The sequence below is a fragment of the Cupressus sempervirens genome, chromosome 9 (assembly GCF_028749045.1).
Source record: "Cupressus sempervirens isolate cs-2001-9-10 chromosome 9, ASM2874904v1, whole genome shotgun sequence".
Taxonomy (NCBI): Eukaryota; Viridiplantae; Streptophyta; class Pinopsida; order Cupressales; family Cupressaceae; genus Cupressus; species Cupressus sempervirens.
Window position 1 is genome coordinate 319,545,157 of NC_143126.1, and position 18,386 is coordinate 319,563,542.

The 18,386-nt window shown below is 36.0% G+C and overlaps 1 protein-coding gene across 1 annotated transcript in view; it reads right to left on the reverse strand.

Moving 5' to 3' along the window:
- The window catches only part of LOC149538658 (vesicle-associated protein 1-2-like), a 182,141-nt gene that overhangs the window by 22,708 nt on the left and 141,047 nt on the right, over positions 1-18,386 (reverse strand). The window contains exon 7 of the mRNA XM_089799987.1: positions 10,920-10,997. Within this exon, the coding sequence (XP_089656113.1) occupies positions 10,920-10,997 (78 nt within the window). The remainder of the gene's footprint in view (positions 1-10,919; positions 10,998-18,386) is intronic.

Here is an 18,386-nt window from a genome sequence, read left to right on the forward strand (position 1 = left end):
TGGCTTACAATTGGAACCCACGAAATCTGTAGATGATGTTCTCATTAAGTTGGAAGAATTAGAAACACATCTTCCCAAAATAGACCAGGCAGATTGTAGGCTTCTTAATTGGGATTTGCAGCCCTCAATGTTTGCTTTGGTCCAACACAGATTTATGGAACATCCATACAGAGATGTTAGGCTTGCAGTGGCTTCATGTCTCAGTGAGATTCTACGAATGACCACATCTGTAGCAGCCTATAATGATGATGTGTTGAGGAAAGCTTTGCACCTAACTGTGAAAAGATTTCAAGGGTTACATAATGACAAAGGCCCTGACTTTGTTAAGCAGGTCAAGATCTTAGAAATGATGATGAAGGTCAGATCATTCACCATTATGATTGACCTTGAATGTGATGATCTAATTCTCCACATATTTCAATGCTTCTTGGATGAAATCAGGAAGCATCAGTCAAATAATGTGAAGGCTTGCATGCATACCATGATATTCTCAATCCTTGATGAAAATGATGATATAAGTAAAAAGTTGCAATCTGATTAGTTGGCCATTTGGACGAAGAAACATATTGTATCGCCCACTGCATACAAATTCTCCAAAAGATTGATTGAGCATAAAACTGAAATATTTAAGGAGTTTATGACTAAAGAGGAGCTAATATCAGCAGGTATACAGGTTGCGGGATCTCTGGAAATGAGTAAGGACCAAATGAGTAAAGAGAAAATTTGTTTCACATGCCAGCGTATTTGGACACCTCCTCAAGTTTGTGATGAAGATAAGGCGGCGCATGAAATACAGACCAGAAATGGAAACGATAAGAACTCCACCATTTTGCCCCCACAAGAAAACACAATTAGTGGTGATGATATGAATTCAACTATTATTAAAGGTATGGGGTATCCAAAACTCTATGTTGGTGACTAACAAATTTTCTGTTGAGGATAGTCAAAGCATGTTGGGTTCTTAGGATGTTTCCAAAGAAGTTTTAAAAACTTCAAGTTATGAGAAATTGTGTGAGAAAGATGCAATTGCAGCAACCTTTTTTAGCATACAAGTCAATCAAATAGGGACTTTGAGGCGTGTAATGAATCATGTGATTCTTATAGCAGCAACTCACTTATACATAATTTAGAGAAAAAATCAAAGATGACTATTCAGGATGATAGTGATTTGGATGTCCTATCAAAAAATGCATTTCAAAATGACAATGATGAGAAGCATGCTTCAAAGAATCAGCTGAGAGCTATAGAAGAGATGGTTGTTGCATCTCAGATTTATTGAGGATCTGTACTGGAAGGCCCAAATGGAAAAGAAGAAAGGGGAACGGAAGGTGATTCTCTTGTTGTTGATTTGCAGGCAATCAAAGCAGCCTCTGAATCTATAAAACCAGATTATTTATGTTTGCTTCTAGACATGGATTATATTTTAAAGGTTGCTAAAATGTGTTGTGGTCAATTAAGAAAAAAAGACGATGAGGTTAATAAGCTCAATAGGGAGCTTAAGGATGCTCAAGAGGCATTGGATAATACACAATTTGCTCTTCATTAAGTGGAAAATCATATTGTTGTCACCAATCAATCCAGGGAACAAGAGGATAAAGGAAGGCATGAGTTTTTCCAAGAAGTGATTAAGGAACTTGATAACATTCAACAGACTTATGACTCAGATAGCTGCCCCAAGAAATCGAGTCACAAAATTTTGGATCACATTCAGCTAGTAGAATTTTATTTTTGAGGTGGATGCTGATTGCACATTTGATAATCCACTTTTGAGTTGAATGAGGAAGACCTTCCGAGGTGCAATTTTTGCTAGTGAGTTTGGGTTACGAGATTGGAGTGAATTTCTAATTTCAGGAATTAGTACCATTGTTCATTCTTTGATCAGCTTATACATGGTTCCAAATTCTGACATATATATGAGTGGGATGGACTCTACACTTCAGTAGCTGAATAGATCATGGTTAAGGATTGATGGCAATCATAGTTTGATCATAGAGGATGAATTTTCAGCCTGTCCCTTACTCATGACACCTATGTACTCAGGGGGATTTCAGATTAATGATCGTAGTATTAGCCTTCCTACATCCTTGGTGTTGATTTCATCTTTTGAGCAGTTTAATTCCTTCATAGGTAGTTTAGGATGGGTAGTTATAATAGATGGTATGCATTTCCATGGGAGATCATTCACAGATGAAGAGTCGTCAAGTATTGATAACTCCTTGATATATTTATATCTTCTCATACTAAATAGTCGTGACAACGTGATATTTTGGAATCCTGGCATTAATATGACTAATGCATTACTAATGTGGGAAATGATGAGTGGCCTCACCTTTTAGGACATGTTTGTATCATAGTAGCACAACAATAGGCTGGAGCAAACCCCTTGAGACTAGTATGGGATCCGGATATTTTAGTCACAATAGGCTAATGTAGATTGCTCAAGGGCAAGCAATCTTTAGGAAGGGAGGACTATAATGTCCCTTTTTCTAGCTGTTATTTTCAAATGCATCATTAGCCTTATTCGCCATGATCTCATAGGTAAACGAACACAATACAGGGGTTAGTATGGGATTTGACCTAGGCACTTTCTATTCCAAGCTAATTGGAGTTATTTCGACAGGGTTTTCCGATACTTACTATTTAAATTAAGTTAGTTGGGTTCAGACTTTGGCTTTTTCAGAATTGGACTTGAAGTGTATTGCGAAGAGCTTTCTGGCAAGTTATCAAACATGCTCATCCAACTTCGTTTCATCCTTTATTTTAATGCTAGAAGATCTAATGGTTTATTATTATGCCACTTTATTATTAAAGTAGCTATATTAATTTATAGTTGATTAATAAAAAGACACAAAGAGAAATATGAATAGACAAGCCAAGGAAATTGAAGAGTCGTAACGTGGCCATTAAAGGAGGAAAGTTTGGTTCATTTTGGCCTGCTTGGATTAAGATTGCTTTCATATTTCTCTGAAGCTTGCAGCTTTCATTTCCAGAACCTGAGGATGGAACCCTATTAATTCTCTAAGTAACTGTGAAAAAATAGCGTTCTGATTTCTTTGATTGAACAGATCTCAAAAGCATGTTTCTGTTTGCAATTGCTCCCTTTTAGTCAAATCGGCAATCTCTAAATAGATGACTAAATGCATCTTGTAACCTAACTAATTTGGTTAGTTTTACTAACCATTAGTTTGCTCTTGGGCACCAATTTGAATTAAAAGGTTGCATTTGCAAACAGGGCTGATCTAGGTAAGGGGGTTGTTAGTGAAAGGACAAGTCCCTTGGGTCTATTATAAAGGGGGAGTTAGGTTGTGGATAGAAAACACACAATACAATCTCAAGTCTGGTCCTAGCAACCTGCCCTCAGTGATTTCTTGCAGAGATATATAACAATTTACAGATTTAATTCAAACCTTCCTCGATCGATCACATTGAGTCTAGAATATCTAAAGATTAGTTGCTACATAAGCAAAGTACTTTATCGGCATTATTATTATCAAAATTTGCAAAAACTTTACATGGTATCAGAGCTCTAGTAGTTAAACCTTGGCTCTGCAAATTGATAATCAGATTTAAAACATATCTAGCAACATCCTTTACCTACAATGGCCAATGCAATCAGACCCAAAGACAGGTTTGATGGAAAAGACCACTTCATTGCATAGCAATTCAGAATTATGATGGCTCTTGAAGAAAATGATGTAACACAGCTTGCTGATAAGGAATCCATGCAACTTGATGCTGATCCTTATAAAACTAACTAGATCAAAGGAAATAGGAAAGCCATGAGAACCATATTAGATGGAGTTAAAAATGAAATAGTACCTATGCTAATGAAACATCAAACAGCATTCAATATGATGAGTGCATTAAAAAATGCATATGAGGTTAATAATGCAACTAGAACCCTTTCACTAAAAAGGCAACTAAATCATAAAAAATAAGTAAGGGAGAATCTATAAATTCATACTTCCTAAGGGTGGCTAGTCTAAGAGATGAACTTACAAGCATTGGGTATAAAATTGATGATAAAGAACTAACATTAATGGCAATAGATGGATTACTAGATTCATGGGAAATATTCTCACAAGGAGTAAGTGCTAGAGACAAACTTCCAGACTTCAATAGACTTAAAGGAGATTGCCTTCAAGAAGAATCTAGGCAACTCAAGAAAGGAAGGAAATTAAAAACTGAAGATGAAGAACTTCATGTTCTCAACACAAATTCTTACAAAGGTAAGAAGAAGGCTCATCAAATTAATGACAAACTTAAGAGAGATTTATCCAAAGTCAAATGCTTAAATTGTGAGAAACTTGGACACTATAAAGCAAATTGCCCAGAAAATACAAAGCAGCAAGTAAATTGTACAAACATTACAAAGAAAGAGGAAAATTATGATCCTAAGAACTACATAATGTATTCAACGCTATCAAATCAAGTATCAAGCGAAGCATGGGTAGTTGATAGTGGATCATCTCGTCACATTATAGGATACAAAGAAATACTAGACTCAATATCAAAAGAAGCTAATGGCGAAGTTACCATGGGTGATAATTCCATCATCTTGTCAAAGGAATTGGGAACTGCACCTTGAAACTGAAGTCTAGTATTTCTCTTCATCTCAAAAGAGTACTCTATGTACCAGGAATCAAGAGGAATCTAATCTCTATTACAGCATTTGAAGATGATGGACATAAGGTTGCATTCATGGACAGTAAAGTAATAATTTGGTCTAAGAACTCTTCATTTAAGAAATCAAAGTTGATTGGTCAAAAAAAGGGATACTTGTATGAATTAAATATAGAACCTATTCAAGTCTTAATCCATGAAGCTGCTGATATAAACGAAGTGTGTCATTGTAGGTTAGGGCATCTAAACTTCAAAGCCTTTTCAACAATGGAGAAGATGGTTACTAGTTTACCTAAGTTAAATAAAGATCATTCAAGTATATGCAAAGGATGTGCACCAGGTAAGAACACCAAAAGTCCATTTCAAAATAGCACTAGAGAATCTAACAATGTTTTAGAATTAGTCCACTCAGATTTATGTGGACTTATGTTTGTTCCTTCTCTCAGAGGACTCTTGTACTATATACTTTTCATAGATAATTTCTCTAGGAAAACATGGATTTACTTCTTAAAATGTAAAGAATCAGAAGAAATCCTTAAGAGGGTCTGTTAATGGAGGGTAATATACTTCAGATTTGTTTAAAGACTTTTGTAAAGAAGTTGGAATTAAGAGGAAGTGTATTGTTCCTTATAATCCATATCAAAATGGGCTAGCAGAAAGAAAGAAAAGGACAATTGTAGAACCAACAAATGCTATGCTACTTGATCAAAACTTAGGATCTTATCTTTGGGCAGAAGCCTCATGTATTGCTCTCTATATTCAAAACAGAAGTCCTCACTCCCACCTTAGAGATAAAACTCCTGAAGAAGTCTTTTCTAAGGTTAAACCAAATATAAGTCATCTTAGGATATTTGGGTGCCCTGTATACATACATGTTCCAAAAGAAAAGAGAACTAAGTTAGAACCCTCCAGAAGGAAAGGCATTTTTGTCGGGTATAGTAAAACCTCTAAAGCATATAGAATTTACATACCTGGTCAAAAGAACATTGAACTTAGTAGAGATGTTATCTTTGAAGAAGAGTTTGCATTCAATAGAACCCTAAGTTTTGAAGACCCCTCACATATACTTAGTTGTAAAGAAAATAATGATCCTGAGTTTCAGAGGGAGAACATTAAAGAAGTCGAAGGTGAGATTCAAAACCTTAATCTTTAGGAAACTCAAAATCCTAAGAAAATACCACTTTGGGCTATTAAGACTGTAGAGGAAGCACAAGACTTTGCTGCACCATCTAGAACCTTCAAAGAGAGCAAAAGATCCAAAAGATTCTTTAGCTATGTAGCAAACATGAGTGACTTATCTAAATCAGAACCAACAAATGTTTCAAATGCTATAAAACATACAGCTTGGAAGGACGCCATGATAGAAGAATACTAATCCATTATTAAGAATGATGTTTGGGAAATTGTTCCAAGGCCTGAGGGATATTCTATTGTTTCTTCTAAGTGGATATTTAAGATCAAGCATGTTGTTGACAGTAGCATTGAAAAATATAAGGCCAAATTCGTAGCCAGAGGATTCTCCCAGAAGGAGAGAATTGATTATGAAGAGACTTTTGCTCCAATTGCCAAATACACCTCTGTAAGAGCAGTCCTAGCTATTGCAGCATCAAAGGGATGGAAAGTACATTAGATGGATGTGAAAAACAACATTTATGAATGGAAAGATTACAAAAGAGGTATATTTGGAACAATCTGAAGGATTTGAAACTCATAATCCTAAAATGTCTTTTTGCAGACTCAAGAAAGCTCTCTATGGGCTTAAACAGGCTCCAAGGTCATGGTATGAAAGAATTGATAAGTATCTCACTAGTTTAGGATTCTCTAAAAATGTAGTTGATCCAAATCTCTATTATAAAAGGGATAAAGATGAGATGATAATTTTGATACTATATGTTGATGATTTACTAATAATAGGTGATGATCAGCTTATAGATCAATGCAAGAAAGATCTAATCAAAGAATTTGAAATGAAAGATTTAGGACTTCTTCATTACTTCCTAGAACTAGAAGTATGGCAAAACTCTGACAGCATCATACTTAATCAAGGAAAGTATACATTAGACATCTTAAAGAGATTTGGAATGTGGAACTACAAACCTATGTCTTCACCAATGGAGACTAATCTACATAAACTTAAGGAAGCAGTTGCAAAATCACCCTCCATAGATTCTACTCTTTACAGATAGATGATTGGGTCTCTCGTGTACTTGCTAAATACAAGACCTGATACTTGCTATGTTGTTAATGCCTAAGTCAGTTTATGTGTGAGCCAAAGGAGATTCACTTAGTTGTTGTCGAATACATTATGAGATACTTACAAAGCATTCTTAACCTTGGGCTTAAGTATAAGGAAGTTGACTTGGACTTACATGAATTCATAGACTCAGATTGGGCTGGAAGTGTTACTGATAGGAAAAGCACTTCAAGATGTTGTTTCAATTTAGGCTCAACAATGATATCATGGATATGCAGAAAGCTGTCATCAGTAGCACAGAGTTCCACAGAAGCTGAATACATTGCAGCTGCAATGGCTTCTGGGGAAGCAGTTTGGCTTAGAAAGTTACTTGTGGGATTATTTAATCAACCCATGAATCCCACTATCATTCATTGTGATAATCAAAGTTGCATCAAGCTTTCTGCGAATCCAATTTTTCATGATAGATCCAAGCATATTAAAATTCCTTACCATTATGTAAGAGATATGGTAGACAGGAAAACTGTCAAGTTAGAATAAATTTGCATTGCAAATCAAACAACAGATATTTTTACCAAACCTCTCTCTCGAGTGAAGATAGATCACTTCAGAAAAGGATTTGGTATGGTTGAATTATAATTCATTTGTATTATTTAATTATTAATGAATTAATTGTGTTAAAATTATTATTGTCAGGCTATTGACTGTTATGGGCTTCAACATTTGTATTCATTAGCTAAGAGGTGACGATCTTTGAGATAATATACACTTGTATAAAAGACATTACAAGAGATGACGATCTCTGAGATAACGTACTAAACAGTAGAGAACTACTAGCAGATCTGGATGAGTTCAAGATCACGTTGTGATATAGACATTTTTATGCCTATGAGTCACTTGGATAAAATAAGAATTTAATCATTCTCTGAATTTTATCCTGTGTACTAACAGGTCTTAACTCAGGATCATATTGTGGTGTAGGCTTGTCAGTGCCTATGAGTCACAACTTAGATACAGGAAGAATTTAATCATTCTCCGGATTTTATCCTGTGTATTGCATTCCATGTAATACCGCTATCACAAGTATAAGCGATAAGTCATATTACAGGTATATTAATATGACAAAGTATCATGTGTACAATGATACAACATGCTTAGAAGATTCACATAGATATGAGTACAAATCTATACTTAGTCATCGCAATGGATGTTGCTAGATATGTTCTCTCATTATTATTAAGTTAAGAGGGAGTGTTAATTCTCTAAGTAACTATGATAAAATAATGTTCTAATTTTTTTGATCGAACAGATTTGAAAAGCATGTTTCTTCTTTATAAAATTGTTTTGTTTGCAATTGCTCCTTTTTAGTCAAATTGGTGATCTCTAAATAGATGACTAAATGCATCTTGTAACCTAACTAATGTGGTTAGTTTTACTAACCAATAGTTTTCTCTTGCACACCGATTTGAATTAAAAGGTTGCATTTGCAAACAGGGCCAACTAGGCAAGGGGGTTGGTTTGTGAAAGGACAAGTCCCTCGGGTCTATTACAAAGGAGGGTAAGGTTGTGGATAGAAACAATACAATCTCAAGTCTTCTCCTAGCAATCTTCCCTCAGCGATTTCTTGCAGAGATATATAACAATTTACAGATATAATTCAAACCTTCCTAGATCGATCATATTGAGTCCAGAATATTTGAGGATTAGTTGCTACATAAGGAAAGTACTTTATCAGCATTATTATTATCAGAATTTGTAGAAACTTCAAACCTTTTAGATTTCTTGGGTGGATTGGACACAATCCTGATTCATCAACTGTGGTGAATTCACAATAGAGTTCATAGGTTCTTACCTAATTTTTTCATTCTGAATGTTGACATTGTATATAAAATTGGACTTTTATAATGTTATTCTATTGTTGATAAGCCTAATTATCCTAAGAAGTAGTCAAATGGAATTGAGAAGGCCTTAGATAGTAGAGTTAGCTAGAGCACGAGAGGAAAGGATTGTTGATTGTGTGAACAGTCTTGTTCTTATTTTGTTTCATCTACGAGCAAAGCTTCTTAAAGCGAACCTATCGTAGATCTTATGTCTTTGATTACATTTCGTAATGTTTCATCATTGGTGTGTTCTCATTCATTATGGTTTGTGGCGTGTTCTTCGTTGGCACCTCGTGTAGCATGTGGAAATTTGTTTATGCAAAGTTCTTACATGTATGCAATCTTATGTGGCTTTTCTTGTGGATTACTGGATCTCGTGTGGACCTATCTCTATGCTCGCATCTCTTCGTATGCTTAATTGTGTGGTTTCTCATTTCCCCTTGTGGGATGGGGACCTATTTGTTGTAATATGTTTCCTGAAATTGGAAATTGTAATCTTTTAGCAGACCTGTGTGTCCTAATGGCTATATCATGTAATGAATTAGGTATCTAGAGATAGCCGTGTTCGAAGAGAAGATCTAGAGGTTAAACTCTTGAGTAATTAAGCTCGCATATTGGATGTTCTGTTGTAATTAGAAGGCTGCAACCGGGTCGGCCTTATGCCTGGCATGTTATGAGCAAATTCTATTGGATCTGCATTGAATCAATTGAACTTTGTTCTTTCAAACCTGTTTTGGGGTGTGCTTCCATGTGCTTACCCTAGCAGCTTGGTTTGGAAAAGCTCCTTGAGGTTTCTCCTTGCCAACCCCGCGTCAATTTTAGAACAGGTTTGAAACAACATTGCACCACAGATTTTCAAATCAGTTCAGAGTCATTCATTGGTGGCACTGACTTGAAGACTTAGGGTTACAAATCCTAACCTTGGCACCATTCATAGAGGGAGTGACTTGATCAAAGAAAAGTTTTTACGCATATGTTGGCTGCTAGGATTCAGTTGACATTCTAATTTTTAGAGCAAACCTTTGGCACAGTCTTACATTTGGATCAGTGTTTACATGCCTTTTCAGGATAGCCTTGCATATCTCACATCAGCAAATCCTAGCACTGCCAATAGGAGGTATTTTTGGAGCTGATTTATATGTCAGTTGATTGTAATACATCTTTCTTGTTCGGAGGGATGGGTTGGCCCAGCTAGGGCTTGTTTATCAATATCCTTTTGGCATACTTCATGAGACTTGAAGCACTGAAATATATAACAACACTATTCTGAGTTTTATTCAGATAATTAGGTCATATACTCTCATTATTGATTTGAATCTGCACATATGTTATATCTGAATCAGTGTTATTTCATTGTGTTTACGTTCTCTCTTAAAATATTGCAAGGGCAACAATGTTTCCATGAAATGTGAAGGTTGTTGATTGTGGATGACATAATATTCATTTTCTACACATTTCTATCTAAATTGGCTAGTTATGAGCCCATAAAACATAAAATATAAACTGTGGATGTGTGCCTAGTGTTTGACAAAATGTCAAACTTCCAAACTTGAGGAAAGCATATCAGAATAGGCAGGGATGCTTACAACTTTTCATGGGTAGTTACAACTTTTCATGGGTACTAATTTATTTTCAGGTGTGGTCGTTTAGGAAAAGATCAACAGACCAATTTATTTTTTCCAGATAAACAAGAGCCAGGCATGTTTTAAATTGACATTGCATCTTTTTGTAATGTAAAATAAATTGACAAAGTGAAGCACTTTGTCAAATTGATTTATGTTCCTGTGTTACTTGTTTCATGATATCCATCATGAGAAGCTGATAATTATAGCTGAAAATAAGAGTCTAATCAAGGAAGGTGTTTTTTTCTGTTGCCTGTGATATTTATTTAATAGACATGTGATGCACTAACAAAAGAAGATATTAAAAAATAAAATATTAACTATCTCAATGGTGCATCCCACCTGGACAGAAGAGCAACTGCTACTCACATACATATTAAATAAAGTACAAATTTATTTTGCATGAGCACATGGTCTGGTCATCTAGGCAATCTTCAGCAGAAAAATTTGTTCTTTACATATTCATAAAATTTTCAACCAGGCTTGTTTGACATAACATATTTCATGTTTTTGCTAATTAATCTGAGTAGTCCATATCCATCCTACAAACCATAAAAGGAAGTCGTAAAATGGATAAGATTTCCACAAAAGTACACATACCAGTTCTTGTTGAAGAACTTGTGTTTTATGAAGAGCAGCATTACGTTCTTCGGTTAAACTTGTAAGGGAAGCCCTGGCCTGCAATTAGTCATGAAATGTGAGACAATCTCAAATGCATAGAATATATGAGCTTCTCAAAATCTCACGAACTTGCTGCGTCCAAGAATTCAAGCTCCATCATAAATAACAATTACTGAATTCTCTTTTCTAAGTAGTGCTTTTAAATTTCTAAATTTCTTATTTCAATTTATGAAAGCTTCATTCATAATACAAGATATATGCATAGCCTAAAGACTAGGTGTACCAAACTATTTCAAATAAAATAACAAACTATATAATCTGCATAGACAGATTATATTTTCAAATTATATGTAAGTTCTACCATACCAAATATGTGGAAGAGTTTTCTCAAATAAAATATGTAGTTCAGAACTTCAGATTATATTTTCAAATTATATGTAAGTCATAATATAATCTGCTTGATAGATATACCAAACGATTTGTTCAAATTTTAAATTCTCATCACTCCCAATATTCCAAGCACTTAAATTTGAATCCTTATATTTTAGTTAAATAATTACAACTACCCGTAGAGATTGCTTATTTGGAGGGTCGCTGGTAGAACACAAATTACCATCAAGTTGATCGTTGGGCATTGGTTCAATGATATTTGTCCAAGTACCCTCTTCCCGAATCATTTCCTTCATCTTGGTATCAGGTACCAAGTAGATTTTGTCTTTGTGGTAAATGATTTCGCCAACCACCTTGTATCCGTCATCCTGTACTTGACCATCCAATAGTTGGCACGCAAAAGTATTCTTAGAGTATTCGACTAACAAATGTGCCCTCCAATCGGCTGAAAATTGAGCCATGGTGTAATCCAAGTCAAAGCTCTCCATTCTCCCAACAGGCTGGCAGAATCACCAGCTCTGATACCACTGTGATGTTTCGTTCCTATCACCTCTGTCCAACCAAACATAACCAAGCTGTACATTGTTTAGTTAGTGACTGGATGGTGGATAAGTAAGACCGTATGGTAGAATACCATACAACAAGTGGAATACAATCTATGGTGACCGTACGGTATGATGTAAGAGTTCTGATTCTGTATGGTAACAGGAGTTAATGGTAGGGTCGTACGGTTGGGTATCCGTACGGATGGATGGAAGGCCATATGGTAGATGGGTGAGGTGGTCGTACGGTATGGAGGGGGAATGGTGTACGGATAGCTGAAGTCGTACGATATGGGGAGGATAACCAAGTAGCAATGAGGAGGTCGTACAGTGTATGTATGCAGGTCGTATGGTGGGTTTGAAGGCAGTACGGCTGAATTTGGAGGTCGTATGGTTGGGAAATGTTGCAGTGAGTGTTGTGAGCGACAAATGGAGAAGGGGTTTAGTCATGCACCATAAATTGCTAATTTCGAATTCATCAGACAAACAAACAAGAATGGGGATTAAACACAAATAATCCTTCAAATTAATATTTGCCAAAAGATGGTGCTCTGATTTGCCAGATCCAAGCGAAGTGATACAAGCAACGGAATTGGGTGAGGATTGAAACGCACCGAAACCAGAAGAGCCAAATAAGGAAGGTCTTTCACTTCCAAAACGACAAACAACAAAGAATCCCAACGAGAATTTGCAATACAGATAAAATAATCCAAATTGCATACCAACAACTACCTACAAGCCCTGCTAAAATACCCGTCGGGGAAACCTTTCCGAGGGTGTACAAAGATAGCCAACGGCCACACTTACCTACAGACAATTAAATAGAATGGGTCCAAGATCTACTAAATCAATCAAAACCACAAATACACATTATTAACTTGGGCCCCCACTTAATTAATTAAAGTAACTAATTAAAGGTCATTTTATTATTTTATTTAAATTCTTGGACCAGTTAATTAATTAATTTAATTTAATTATTACATTCAAATTTGGGGACATGACACACACCTCCATATCCTCTCCCAATTTTGTGCATCAAAAAACCTGTCCTATGAACTAGTGGTATAATGACAACTGTAAGGCCCTTCAAGACTCCCTTCGCTCGGCTTTTGCTACCCACTCCCCCCCTACACCCAGCTACGACTCTTGTACAACCGCCTTCTATGCCGCAAGAAGTGGGGGTACATTGCCCATTAGTGCAGAGCCCTTCACAACACGCTTTTTCACTGCCCAAAGCTCTTCTAGAGCACCTTGTTCCTACGTGAAGCCCCCTCTGCCCTCCACAATTGATCTTTGTTCTCACTTCCCACATCTTCACTCTCTACAATATTCCTAGCCAGCCCTCTATCCACCCCACCCCTCCCCACTACCACTTATTCACCTTCTCTAGCATATATGAGGTCATCAGATCCTTGAGGTGTGGCAAAGTTGTGGATGAGGAAGGGTTTCAGGCTGAACTCTTCAAGCTTGGTATTTTGGTGTTGGGATTCTTCCTCCCTGTGCTCTTTAAAAAAGAAATTTGCATTAGTTTCCCAAGAAATTTGCATTAGTTTCCCAGATTCCTGGTCAAGACACGTGATCTATCTAATACATAAGACTGAGCTGGTTTTGGACCCCAACAACTACAGGACTATTATGATTGAGCATGCTTTTGCCAAGCTCTATGCTACTACTCTACATGCTATTCTTTCCAATGAGCTTGACAATAGACATTGTAGGGCGAGAGGCTAGGCTAGTTTTTTAGTAGATTTCCAGATTGTGGATCGCATCTTGACATTGTGAACTATCATTGCGAAGGCTCCTCATTGCTCAACGAAAGATTAATATTGCTTTGTGGACTTTTGTAAACCATTAGACTCTGTCCCCTGGGTAGCACTATTTTAGAGACTCGGAGAAATTGGAATTTTAGTGACCTTATTGTCTACGATATGTGATTGTATGAGATTGTTAAGGGCCAATTCAGGACTCCTAAGGGCTTTTCCGATTCAATTTAGAGCACCATTGGGGTGAAGTAGGGGTACCCTCTCTCCCCCACCTTATTTAGCATTTACATTGAAGAGCTAGAGACTTTTCTCTGGGATTTCTCCCTTCTAGGAGACAATTGTTATTTGTACCAAGTTCTAATCTCTATTCTCCTCTTCACGGACAATGTGATTCTTTTGGCCTCCTGTCTCGAGGGTCTTTAGCATCTTCTAGATGAGTTGGCTTCTTTCTGTGTTTGACAACAACTTTTTGTGAACCAGAGAAAGACTCAGGTTATGGTCATCAACGATTTGAAGCCTTCACATCTCCATTTCAACTTTTAGGGTTGAGAGATTGAGATCCTTTCCTCATATACTTACATCGGGGTTAAGTTCTCTGACCCCCGATTCAACTTGAGGTTGGCTATTCAACCTAGAGTTTCTAAGGGGATGGGTTCCTTCACCTTGTTGAAGAGATAGTGTTTTAGACATCACTTTCAAGACACTACTTCCAAATTGTCCCTCTTGGACTCTTTTGTTAGACCAAAAGTTTTATAAAGTTTTGTAGTGTGGGGACCCTCCTATCTTTCGACTGGGGCTCGGTTGAGAGAGTTTAGACACTCCTACTCAGACGTATCATTAGATGCCATAGATCCACTCCATGTAGTGTCATTTTGGCATAGTTTGGAGTGCATCCCTTCAAACTCAGGACCATCTTTGATTTGTTCTAGTTTATTCACCACCTCTACGGGTTTGCTGACTCAGCGGATGTTTGTGATAGCTACTCATACTTGGCGTACTACTCTTCTATCATGATTGCCAGTTTGTATCCGACTTGTAGGGCTCGTTGTTGGTACACCAAGGCCACTACTTTATTGGGTTTTGTTAGGATTGAGATTAATCATCTCTCCTTATCAATTCTCTTTAGATGCCCCCGCTCACATCCTCCCCTCTTGTCAAGAGTTGAAAGAGCATGTTAGACTTGACATTTATAGGCTATACATTATTATGACTTGGCATAACCCTCCGAGAGGGTTGCGTCCATGGATGGCCTTTTAAGCGGAGCACTTCTTATGAATTAGGGATGGGATTATTATGTCCTATTTATTTAACCAAATGGTGGAGTCACGCTCTCTGTATCTATTTGCAGCCACTCCTCCCAGAGCCAGGTTTTGGATCAACGTATCATTGACTTCTCACCGTGTTCCCCACTAGAGGCATGAAGCAGCCACTCTGTGCTCTCATCTCGAGGCATACCAGTTCCATGAGACCCCGTAAGGGGATTCACCAAAAAGCAGCACTCTACCATCAGCGATACTCAGAGACGGCTCGGGATTGGTTGCCCCATTACATACCCTTTGGTTATGGATCTCTTTTAACCAAGGAAAGACTTATAGTTCTCCCCTTGATGTTCTCCTCTGCTTGTTTTTCTTTTCCCCGGTCACTATTATGCTTCTTGTTTTTCTTTGTCATAGTCATCGTTTGGTGTTCCTATTGCTAATAGTTTCCCTGGTTGTAGCTTTCAGTCCCTTGGACCCTTTTAGTGGTCTCTTGTTGGACATTAAAAAAATTATTATCTTATTTGGTCAGAGTTTACAACATGTATGTTTTGGTTTGGGAGGTTTGGGAATAAACCATAGTACCCTCTCATTTTGAAATCAGATCCTTGTGAGGTCGTCAAACTGATGTTTGTTACAAATTTACTAGTTCGTCAAGGGCTTTGAGTCATCTTCTCTATTGTAATTTTGGAGATGATTTGTCATCAGAGATTATCCTATGTATTAATTTCTTTCTATCAATATAAGTATGGGTTCCTGAAATTTTAACTTTAAAAAAAGTCTTATTTAAAGTTTAAAATGATAATTGTTTTAAAAACAGTAAATATGAAATGGAGGGCCATAAAAGACTTTGAAATAAAACAAATATTATATGTCAAAAACAAATATATTAGTTTAGAAAAACATAAATAAAAACAAATACAGGGCCTCAAAGACTTTGAAGAAAAAAATACCTAGTAAGAGGTGATCACAGTACTGAACTGTTGCTCATTGACACTGAATTGCTATAAAAGATGACACAGGGAATGAGCTATGAAATAAAAGAAGCCGCACACCTATTCAACCTATTCACACCTTGACTTTTTGGGTTGACCATTATTTTTTCCAAAAAGCCACACGATCTAGCAATTTTTTGGTATTAAAATCATCGCAGGATAAGCATTAAATCACAACCGATATTATGTGTGATTATATCGTTTTCTTGGAGTCAGACAATATACCACAAGTTAGTGGGATTTATTTGCAAATCTGCAACTATGGTATTTATAGCTGATAAGTTAATCCACCTTTAATACTAGCAACTTGGGTTGAACTAAGAAAGATGAAGGATTTTATACAATAGTGATTGTTAAAAAATTGGAGTTAGAAAGAATATTACTAGGCATTGGACTAGGATTATAAATGGGTCCATCTATATTGACTTCTAAGGGAGGGTTTATAATTGAGGCCCTAGGTCTTAAATCAGATGTATCATCAGGGATTCGAGACAATACCAACAGCCCCAATCATGCCAAATATTTATGGAGTACCAGAGAAGACAAACATGGATTCCTTCAATTGACCGTGTTAGAAAGTTACAAACCCATCCACCCACAGCCCAGTGATGAATTACTAACAAATTTTTCACATTATGTCAAATGCAAGGTAAATATTTTATTTATATCAAATCCAATAGTTATGATTTGAAGCCTTGTAGCATTTGGCTGTCTTTTGTCATATTTCATTCTACTCTTTGCGGGAACAATGAAAGAAGGTCGAACGGGAAATCATTACAAAGATCTATTAGCTACATATTTAGTTACAAATCTATAGAATTATTCTCCCCACCAAATTTTTCTATTGTAATCATTGGTTCCATTTCAAGGATATGCCATTGACCAAGTGTCTAGGAGTAAATATATCCTATTTATGTTGAATTTTTTAATATTTTATAGCCTCTCAACTAAAACATAAGGTGTAAACATAAAGGTCATCTATTTGATTATATATATAATTGTATGGATATATATAGTCTCATAATATTTAATATGTATAATATATTCTAATATATATATATATATATGATAATTATAATTATAAGTCAAAGTTTTATCCTCTTTCAAATAGTTAACATGTCCATTGAATATTCATGCCATTGAATGATCAGGCATGTTGCACGTGGTTTTAATGTTAGGGATGATGCATGGTGTACAAGAATTTGGTGTTTGCATCGCATTTGTTTATCTTTCAATCGACATTACAAAAATACATTGATCTCAAGCTTCAGGTGTAGTCTTTACATGATCGGGACCCTACGCACATTATTCAACACATGTTCAACCCACAGCTATCACTGATTGGGTTTGACTTATCCTTGGTAGAGTTTCATGTGATATATTTAATCATGGACTGCTGACATCAGATTTGGTGTGACGTTCGGAGAGTCTTGTGGGAAGACACGTGAAGGGTTGTACTCTTTCCCCAAGTTTAAAAGTTGTATGCATACCTTTCTCCTAGAAATATAAAAATCATCTTTATTTTTCTTCTGTCCTTGACATATTCCGTTCTACGAATATTCAATTTTCTTGAATCATTTGGTGGAATGATATACATCGAACACAATTACACAAGGATTTCAATATTAAGGTGGCGGCAAAATCAAAGACATTAATTGTTTCAAAGTTTCTTGATATTTATATAAAGAGAATATATATTGAAGGATTTTTATATAAGTAAAATTTAAATATAAATCTAATTGAGAAATTCAACAGAATTATTATCAAACCAGAGGACATAGTGGTAGATGTAGGAATGCTTAAGTGTCTTGACAGAAAGCTAGACAGTCTTAGAATGGTACTAGTCTCCAAGTAACTTTGTCATATAAGCTAATTGCTTGTGGATTTGATTGTGTAAGATTTTTTTGCATCAACGTTTCAGATCACACTCTATAATCCATCATCTAGATGTTAAAGAGAAAATAGAATGAAAAACAATCCATTCATCAAATGTTAGAAAGCAAACAGAATGAAAAATGTTTTTTTTTTCATTTTGTTTGCTCTCCAACTTCCTACTGATGGATCATGGAGTGTGATCTGAAATGTTGATGCAAAAACTATTACACATTCAAATCCAGAAGCAATTAGATTATATTCATATGGACTGTGGAAACTTGTTGTTTGTAGCTTTGTAAAAGCATTCTTGATAATCCATTCAAGTTGGTCATTAGGAAAAGTAATTGCAAGATCCAGGATGTAATGGAAATGTATCTTATTCTCAGTAGACCTTCAAAGCAGACGTCTGGAAAACAATATGTTGTGAGATAAACTAAAAATGTCAAATGATCTATAAGCCGTGAAAACCAACTAGAAAAGTTTCTAGTTATATTCTTGCATCGAAAGATGATACATGCTTCTTTGTATTGTTGAGACTTGAACCAGCTGCTTTAAGACAACCGTCCTTTACACAAACTAGGAGATAATTTATGAACTTTTATGCCTGCTATTGTTTAAAAGTGAC